The sequence below is a fragment of the Osmerus eperlanus genome, chromosome 17, assembly GCF_963692335.1.
Source record: "Osmerus eperlanus chromosome 17, fOsmEpe2.1, whole genome shotgun sequence".
Classification (NCBI taxonomy): domain Eukaryota; kingdom Metazoa; phylum Chordata; class Actinopteri; order Osmeriformes; family Osmeridae; genus Osmerus; species Osmerus eperlanus.
The window spans coordinates 2,281,945-2,291,261 of record NC_085034.1 but is presented as its reverse complement, the minus strand read 5'-3'; the positions used below and the strand labels follow the sequence as shown (position 1 = coordinate 2,291,261).

General features: G+C 42.8%; 2 protein-coding genes across 4 annotated transcripts; one reads left to right on the top strand and one right to left on the bottom strand.

The window, feature by feature from the left end:
• Positions 1 to 11: 11 nt before the first annotated feature.
• nudt5 (nudix (nucleoside diphosphate linked moiety X)-type motif 5) lies at positions 12 to 2,857 on the bottom strand. Of its 2 annotated transcripts, none has more exons than XM_062482634.1 (9): positions 2,797 to 2,857; positions 2,346 to 2,418; positions 2,197 to 2,264; positions 2,052 to 2,104; positions 1,826 to 1,933; positions 1,533 to 1,628; positions 1,182 to 1,283; positions 754 to 807; positions 12 to 588 (listed from the first exon to the last, which is right to left on the bottom strand). In XM_062482634.1, the coding sequence occupies exons 2-9, from the start codon at positions 2,400 to 2,402 to the stop codon at positions 479 to 481; spliced, it is 648 nt and encodes a 215-aa protein (XP_062338618.1). In that variant the 5' UTR covers positions 2,403 to 2,418; positions 2,797 to 2,857; the 3' UTR covers positions 12 to 478. The 2 variants fall into 2 exon arrangements, with proteins under 2 accessions (XP_062338618.1, XP_062338619.1); XM_062482635.1 differs by lacking the exon at positions 2,797 to 2,857 and adding an exon at positions 2,595 to 2,790.
• A 200-nt stretch (positions 2,858 to 3,057) lies between these two features.
• Positions 3,058 to 7,580, top strand: cdc123 (cell division cycle 123 homolog (S. cerevisiae)). 2 transcript variants are annotated; one of them, XR_009932593.1, is made up of 14 exons: positions 3,058 to 3,191; positions 3,595 to 3,666; positions 3,769 to 3,829; positions 3,924 to 3,956; positions 4,061 to 4,156; positions 4,379 to 4,485; positions 5,038 to 5,089; positions 5,178 to 5,253; positions 5,387 to 5,509; positions 5,694 to 5,722; positions 5,826 to 5,954; positions 6,044 to 6,181; positions 6,819 to 6,912; positions 7,001 to 7,580. XR_009932593.1 is itself a non-coding variant. In XM_062483400.1 (13 exons), the coding sequence occupies exons 1-13, from the start codon at positions 3,082 to 3,084 to the stop codon at positions 6,855 to 6,857; spliced, it is 1,065 nt and encodes a 354-aa protein (XP_062339384.1). In that variant the 5' UTR covers positions 3,058 to 3,081; the 3' UTR covers positions 6,858 to 7,580. The 2 variants fall into 2 exon arrangements, 1 of the variants encoding a protein (XP_062339384.1); XM_062483400.1 differs by having other exon boundaries at positions 6,819 to 7,580.
• The last annotated feature ends 1,737 nt before the right edge of the window (positions 7,581 to 9,317 follow it).

Sequence of the window (9,317 nt, the reverse complement as noted above, 5' to 3'; positions counted from 1 at the left end):
TAAAAGAGAAGTACAAATAATAAAGACATTTATTATTGTCAATTAAACCACTAGTAAAAATGTAAGTTTAGTTGGCATTATTTTCATTTCAGTACTGGTCACTTGGTCTACCACCATAAACATCAAACGTTTTTTGTAACATTTTTATTAGGTTAACATCACTACCAAGGCACTTATTTCAGAACAGTACCATTCTTTCAGTCAGTTTCTTTTAGGTGAAGTTTAGTCTGTCCAGAAACGGTAAACTGGAACGTTTTGCTTGGATGTCTCCATAACTAATACCAATATCAAAGGTGCAACTACAGCTGAATGCTGGTCCTTGACAAGATGCATTCAATACATTTTGTACCAGAATTTTTCTGGACTGTTACACCACTATTTGGCCTCCTTCTCTGGTTGCATAGACAGACTAACACAATCACCCCTCCTTCTATCCTCTCTCCTAGGCTCTCCTTTTCCCCCACCTTTCTCTGCTCTCTCACTGTTTGAGCACAGGGAGTTCGTTGGGCTTGAAGAATGCCTGGGCCATGCCCATGCCAAAAATGTAAACTTTAGAGTCCACCACAATCTTTTCTTTCTTCATCAACTCTGCAAAAGAGAAAGAAACAACACTGGTGTTTGCATTTGGTATTATCAGTTTAGATATGTTGGTCATTCCTGGTACAGCTGCAATCATTTAGCTGTCAGAGGAAACATTGCAATTCAAATTATAAACACAGGAAGTATTATTGTGTTTGTGAGGAAGATTATTACCATCGACTTTCCTCTGGAATTCATCAAGAGGAAGGAGGATAACGTCAACAAACTCTGAAAGTAGAAAATAATAAAAATATTGTTACATTATAAAAGTAGACCGATCGAGAAAACAGTTGTTCATATTGTTTTTTATTACTGACAGTATTATTAGTGTGTGTGTGTGTGTGTGTGAAAAATAAATAAAAAATATTACCTCCTTCTCCTGCAAGATAAAATAAAAAGTACGTAATGAATTTAGATGTCAAGAATGTTAAACTGTTATTAGATGCAACACTAATCAAGCAACATGAAAACAAAGTAAAAAATTGTCAAGCGGATATTAAATGTTGTTAAATGTTAAACCAACTCAGTTACATGAGAACATGTACAGTATCCAAACATTTCAGCCTTAGAACTAATTTATCATCATCAAGCCGCAGGCTTACCCAGCTGCTGAGTGGGGTGGATGTTCTCCGGATCATCTCCATTGATGTTTACCATGATTATCTGTGTGGTGCAGTTAGATAGACCAGGGTCCAAACATGTCACTGGGGGAGAGGAGGGGCATTTAGAAGGCAGTGAAACATGCATGATCTAAACTTGCGTGACTGATGGTTAACTGGACACCAGACATGGGTCAAAACACAATTTGAAATAATTCAATTTCATTTCTTTACTGTGCTTGATTGCGTTTGTCTGTCACTACTTACCCAAGTAAATGTTTGGCCACTGTGTGTGATAGGGACCCACCTGGGGTGACCCCCACCACTGTGTGTGTGTGTGTGATAAGGACTCACCTGGGGTGACCCCCACCACCTCCCCTTTGTATCCAGTCTCCTCCTTCAGTTCTCTCAGGGCAGCGGCCTCTGCACTCTCACCTTCATCAATCAGACCTGAAGACATAAAAAAGGTCATTTGTTTAACATCAAATAATCAATTACAGTCGATTGCGGATATCAGACCGTACAGGCACGGCATGTGAAGACACTGATGAAATAAATTCCACAGTTAAATGTTTGCCGTTTCAGTTTCTGCTACTGCTCCATGAGCTTGGGCCAACTGTCATGCAGCCTGCTGGTATGGATCTAACCTGCAGGGAACTCCAGGGTGTGGCATCCCATAGGTGGGCGGAACTGCTTCACCATGACAACACAGTCTTTGTGCAAGGTTCTTTTCAGGAGGGCGATTACCCCCACACCTGGGAAGGTACAAAAAAAGAGATGTTTGCTTATAAGATCCCTACAAACCACACACACACACACACACATTACACATATACAGCACACACACATTACACATATACAACACACACACACCATCTGCCTCTGTGTTGGATTGTCTGGTGGTCCTTTTGGCAGTCTCCCAAATTCTGTTGAAAGACAAAATGGAGAGAGCTTACAGTAACAGTAGCTGGCACACCACCAACCCACAGATGAATTGGTTCTGTAAAATACAATATACCTTGTGTTTCCAGCGGGATCCACATAAGTAGTTTTCTCAAGCATCACCCACTTTCCAGATGCAAGTAGCTAGATGGAAAATAGTTTCAAGTTGAGTTAAACCCATTACACGTACTACCTGACAATGAAACCTCAGGACAGATTTATTACCTCCTCCTTTACAATGTGAGGAGTGGTTGTAGCTGTAGAATCTGTGTTGTTGCTCATCTTTCCTGTTTGGAATCTGTCGACAGGAAATAGATTTGTTAACTAGATTTGTTAACTAGTTAATTTAATTAAAAAGTCATCGGTAAGGCCTAGTTGGATCAAATACATCATTCGCTACAGCTATTATAAACATGGTTGATTAAATAGATAATTTAATCAACTATTTTTTATCAATTATTTAATGTAACTGACCTGACTTTACAGCAGTGCTGGCTGACTAGCTTGTTAGCTAGCCATCTAGGCTAGCTGTATATATTTATAAATATATCAGACAAACTGTCACTTTCCGAAACATATTTTCTACAGAATCGTGGAGAAATAGTCTACCATATATAAACATTACGCTGCAGATAATCATAATAACACGAACACGTTAACTCTTAGGACGACTCACGTAAAAGTCCAGAGGTCCAGCGCTTTAGCTGTGTCACAAATCAGCGCTTTTATATTGACCACGCCTACGTGTGTCCCACAAAAATACCTCCCCATCTCAGAACTTGAAATGGTATCCATCACAGATATAGAAAGGGATCATTTCCCATTCCATTAACAAAAAGTATAGTTTATACTTTTACATGTATTTAGACAGAAATATCGCAAGTACCTTTAGATTCGGTTCGTTGGAGAGTCTCTGACGATCAAATAGGACGTATTTATTAGTTCTATACGGAAAGTAAAGATGGACACACTTAACTTCCGGTACAGGAATTGCAGCATGAAGAAGGAGCAAGTTGTCAACTGTCAGTTTTCGGCCTGGTATCCGATATTTAAGAAACATACTATCAAAAGGTAAACCCGTACACCTGACAAGCATAGAGTTGAACATGTTGTTAATGGTTTCGCCCCAAAAATAAATGCTAACATTGACACGGCAGCTAAAATAGCTATATTCGCTTGCTAACGTTGTGCAGTTGTGCACTTGCCAAGTCTTACAGTTAACATTTGCGAAGATTTTTGCTTATTGTGAGAGTGACTTTCTTTTTCCTTTATTTGGCCTGAGACAATAATCCGGATCCTTTAGACTAGATTATGCCTGTCACAGTATCCAGGGACAACGGGGATAACAAAGTTATCCAATAAGTGCACACCTGTCAAATAGATGTGGTGTAGCATGCCGCTAATTACTTTGTGTGATTTATCCGTTGTCATGGTCGTCGTAGATAGTGATGATCCTATTCATTCTTTTTTGTAGTTTGATTCTTCCGCTGCCTCAGAATGTAATTGATTATTTACTGGACGATGGAACACTGGTAGTTTCTGGGGGGTAAGCACAGAAACACATGCACCCAGCCATTCACACGCGCACACACATGCATATGCACACACACACCTAAACAAACTCACAGTTAATGTTTATTCTTTATAGGGACAACAGCACACAGCAAAACCAAACTAACAGTGATTCAGAGGCAGAAGAGGACATTCAGGTACAGACCAAAAAACTGAACTGTAGATGAACGATCTTCTATTTGATAAATACGTTATTTATTGGTGTTTCGTTTTCATCCCCTAAATCACAAGTGGTCAGATGATGAGACAACCACCACTGTCATAGTAAGTCAACATACACATATCTGTTTAAATATTTATATCTGTTTATTAATCTAAACTGCTGCTTGCTAGGGTGTGTATAAATAAGGCTTGGCTGTGTGTTTTAGGCTCCGGAGTTCCCAGAATTCAATTCCAAGGTGTTGGAGGCCATAAACACCCTTGGAGGGCGAGTCTTTCCCAAGCTAAACTGGAGCGCCCCACGGGTACATATCTCTCTGACAGCTCTAGATTCCAGACTTCTCTGTGTAACTCAGGTTAAATACTGTATAGATATTTTTCCATAGACAAGACTACAACCTGTCATTCAAACACATACAAAGGCCACTGAGAGAATTTGCAATGTGGTCATTCCTGATGATTTATCTTTGAATATTTCTCCCTCCTTCTCTTCTGTTCACTCTCCCTACCCCCTCCTCTCCTTCTAGGACGCTAACTGGATTGCTCTGAACAGCTCCCTGCAGTGTCAGAGTCTAAGCGATATCTTCCTGCTCTTCAAGAGCTCTGACTTCATCACCCACGACCTCACACAGCCGTAAGAACGCACGCAGCTATTTACATTTAGTCATTTAGCAGACACTCTTATCCAGAGCCACTTACAGTAAGTACAGGGGCATTCCCCTGAGGCAAGTAGGGTGAAGTGCCTTGCCCAAGGACACAACGTCATTTGGCACAGCCAAGAATCGAACTGGCAACCTTCTGATTAGTAGCCCGATTCCCTAACCGCTCAGCCATCTGACTCCCTTTAGCTGACTTTTTTGCGTTGGGGTGATTTCAGACGTCTCGGTCTCCTATCCGCAGCTGGAGCTCTGGAGGGCAGGGATCAGCTGTCCTGTCAGAGCGGTTGTGAGAGACGGACCCCTGCTTCAGATTGACTTCTTCTCTTGGGTTACAACGCCTGGTTGTTGCAGCCCTGGTATAGGCAACACTTAATTAGCTGGTTGATTTACAACGCTCTAAAACGTACCGAGGCCGTTGATGCATGGGATGCAGCTCTCATTGATTTTGTGTGTGTATGTGGTGTGTGTGTGTGTGTGTGTGTGGTGTGCACTGTCAGTCTTGATTGATTGTTTTCCTCCCTCTACAGATTCCTTCACTGCAGCGACCGGGACACTCCGGATCCACCTATCAACTATGAAGTAGGATACACACACACACGGTTGGGATCTTTAGTGTCTCACAGCTTCTCGTTCATTGCTGACAGAGCTGTGCTGCTGTGCTCTGCAGCTGGTCCTCAGGAAGTGGAGTGAGTTGATCCCTGGAGGGGAGTTCAGGTGTTTCGTCAAAGAGAACAAACTGATAGGTGAGGAGGAGTAGAGGAGCATATTCTTTACATCGTCTTGCCCCCCCGGTAGTGAACTGAAGGCGATAGGCTATCAGATTGAATAAGCATCCGTTTGTGTGTGTGTGTATCCTTCTCTGTGTGTCCCCTGCAGGTATCTCTCAGAGAGACTACACCCAGCACTACCACCACGTTTCTAAGCAGGAGGCTCAGATCTCCCAGTCCATTCAGGAGTTCTTCAGCCAGAACATCCAGCACCGCTTCCTGGAGGAAGACTGTGAGTCTCTCTCTCTTCAGTCTATCTGCGGTCTCTCTGTAGTCGATCTGCGGTCTATCTCTAGTCTATCTGCGGTCTCTCTCTAGTGTCTCCACAGTCTCTCCAGTCTCTGTGTAGTATGCTGCATTATCTGCATTTTATCGATGATTGACCGTAATATTTCAGAATATATTTTTTTTCCCAGTTGTTTTGGACGTCTACAGAGACAGCTGGGTTAGTAATATATTTCTTTATTGTATATTTGACATCCAACCATGTTGTTGCACCTTTGTGTCTGTCTCAGGGGGTTTTCAACCCATGTTTATGTGTGTCACAGGGAAAGGTGTGGCTGATCGATCTGAACCCTTTTGGTGAGGTCACCAATTCTCTTCTCTTCTCGTGGGAGGAGCTAACCTCAGGGAACAGCCTATCTGCCAATCAGGAAGAGGGGGACACAGCCCAGCAGGTGATGACTATTCTGTGACATCACCGCTGTCCGCGTGAACCAGATCCTCCCACAAGCTGCTATGGTGCAAACTGTGTGTGTGTGTCCAGGAGGCCCCTGTGTTCCGCCACACCACCAGCGAGGTGACAGTTCAGCCGAGCCCCTGTCTGAGCTACAGGATCCCCCGTGACTTTGTGGACCTGTCTAGCGGCGAGGACGCCTACAAGCTCATCGACTTCCTCAAACTGGTGAGAGCAGCTCGTTCTTCCAGGAAGCAGGAAGTGGACACCCAAACAGGAGTGATATCCACGTCTCGCTTTAGAAACTCTTAACGCAGTGTTTCCCCTACCATTATATTAGGGGGGCGCCCCGCCCCCCCCCAATGGCACCCCCCCCTGGAAGGTCAAGTTAATTTTGTAATAAAAAAAATAGATATATATAGCGTCAGATCACAAAATAAGTCATTTAAGGTTACCTTTTCTATAAAACGGGTCTATAGCTTGCTCTTTTATTAAACAAACTAAATGGCCTTATGTTATTTATCTTATTTACACGACGGCATATCATTTCTGTCGGGCGACCATGTCTCTTGTGTGTGTCCCCTCCCCCCCCCCAAAGCTGTAAACCTTGGGGAAACACTGCTTAACGGTTTTACTGTCTTTGACGGCCGTTTACTGTAACAACACTCCACCGAAGACATATTTTGATAACCTTTTGTTGACTCGTTCTGCAACCCTCACACACACACACACACACACACATACCCTGGCCAAACATTTGCCAACTGTCAAACAACGTAGGACAGGTCCCAAACACATCAGAGATAAGACACTTCCTTAACCACTCACTGTGTCTGTAGTCTGACCTTCTCACTCCTCCTTGCAGAAGAAGAACCAGCAGGAGGAAGAGGAGGCACAACAGTGACCTACATCCCTGCAACAGAGACCCACGTACACTGTTGTTGCATGTAGACAACTTGGTCAGTAAACATTCTATTTTACCCTTTGCCCCTGGATTAAAGTCAATGAACAAAAGGGAGATTAAAAAAAGTAATCTGTCTGTTACAGAGAGAATGTTCTGTGTGGGACTAGAATAGAGTGTATTTGACCCGGAAGCCAAGCGTCATGTAGTCTGGCTTCATTTACCATATAGTGTGTCTTCCACTTGTTCGAGATCTTTATGCGTAAAGGTCATGCAGAAGGACTAGCTTAAGCAAATCTCTCTGTTCTGTGGGTCTCCTGTTTTTCTTCTGTAAATACTGGAACTTCGTGTTCTCAGAGGGCTGTGGGCTCGGACAGATAGCAGCACTAAATAATGACTGGCTTTGTAGTGCAACTCTGAAAGAAATTAGTCTTATCATGGTATGTATGTGCAGTGTTATTTAATTAACGTAATCAATATCCCAGAAGGTTAGCATACACACAAGCCGCTCAGTCACACATTCACTTCACATAAAGTACATTTTAGGGGGGGAATGGGTGCTATAGAGACTCTAATAGCAATATGAACATTTGTGCATGATGTTATAAGCATTCATGTATCCCATCATCTTTGGTTCCTGTAAAAGTATTTTTTTTGTTTTCTTTGTTTAGTTTTAACATGTTTGTGGATAACAGGGGTTCTGATTGGTTAATAAATGCGTGGCTTACATAATGTTTCCCTGTCTCTGTTTTTGGTCAATAGGAATTGAAGAATCCTTTAAAGAATTTCATCAAGTCGGCACAAACAGTATTCTATGGAAGCAAATCAGTGACTTCATGTTTTGAATTTTAAAAGGCATGGAATACTTATTGAAATTTAAACACCACCAGATTTGGGGGTTTTGAATTCACATTGAAAAACATTTTTTACATTGAAGTAAATTCATATTTCGATTTGAAATAAGGTTGAATTTCAAGAGGTGAATTCAAAACCAAGAAATTCAGCAGTGTTACAATTTCAATATTAAGTATTCAATTCCTTTTAAAATGTAAAACATGTCACTGATTTGCTTCCACAGTATTCAGCTGCCCTCTGTGATAAAACTAATGTTATACCACTGTTGGTCTATAGGGGGCAGCATTCCCTTAGAATCAGGCATGGGTAACGTGAGACTGAAGCATTTTAGTATGGACCCGATTGAAACAATAAAACAGCTCCTTCAAAGGCCTGATTAATCCATCATTAGTTCATGAGGCATCTGTAATATATGACATTAGAAAAGTCCTATCTGATGAATTGTAAAGATTGTGATCGTGTGGGCATGAGAGAATGTCCCTGACTAGTGCACACGAGATGTTTTGGTCACAGTGTCTCTGCATGGTGGGGCGAAGGATGACATCAGCATCGCCACGTTCATCCACTTAACTGGGGGTGCTGCGGGGTAGCGGACGAGCTTCTGAAAGAGAGCAACGAGAGCCCCCTCCTCCTCCTCCAAGCCCCTCCCTCCATCTCTCATTCGTCAAACGGCTTGCCAAGATGGACATCAATTCTACCTGTCCTTACCCAGCCAAGCTTGAGTAATCATCTTTGAGAGGAAGGGGGTGGGATGGGGGGATGGGAGTGGGGACAGTTAGGGAGGGGGGGGGAGAGACTTGAATAATCAAACTTCAGAGACTTGCTGACTCAGAGCTAGGTTTTAAAGAGAAAGGGAGCGAGGGAGGGGATGGACAGAAAAGGAGAAATATTTTCCTGAGCTGAGAGGCAACTGCAGTAGTTTGCAGCTGGAATACTCATGAGCCCTGAGAGTGGAGCACACAGCCTCCACCGTCACCGTCGCTGCCACTCACTGATTTGATGTGGTTTTCCCCTTTTTTAATCACAAAAACATTCACCCTCCAAGGACATTATGGCAGAGAAAGGATGGAGCATTGTGATCCATCAGCGGCAGCCTCACTCGTGTGTGTGCGTGCGTGCGTGCGTGTGCGTGCGTGCGTGTGCCTGCGTGTGTGTGTGCGTGTGTGAGAGAGAGACAGAGTGAGAGAGAAATTAATATCATAACAATTGCTGCCCATATAATGAAATTTATCTTATTATGCCTGAGTGAATGAGTTTGGGTAAAACATAGGCTTGTCATGCATGTAATGAAACTGCACATAGACAACATAATCCCCTAAATTCAGTCATGTGATGAGCCCAAGTCAGATGTCCTAATTTTCAGTCTGAAACTGCTCATGTCCCAACACACACTTATTTGATCGTTCTATGTCTACGTGTCCTGTCAAAACAGGCACGAGATTACAGAAGGCTGCATGATGTACCAAACAACGTGTTTCGGTCAACATACAAAATAATTAAGGACATTTTGACTGAAGCGTTTTGGTGCATTGCGAATTATCTATTGAGTCTCTTAACATCGAGTCACACTTCCACAGACTCGTATGCACGGGCGCGCGCGCACTCACA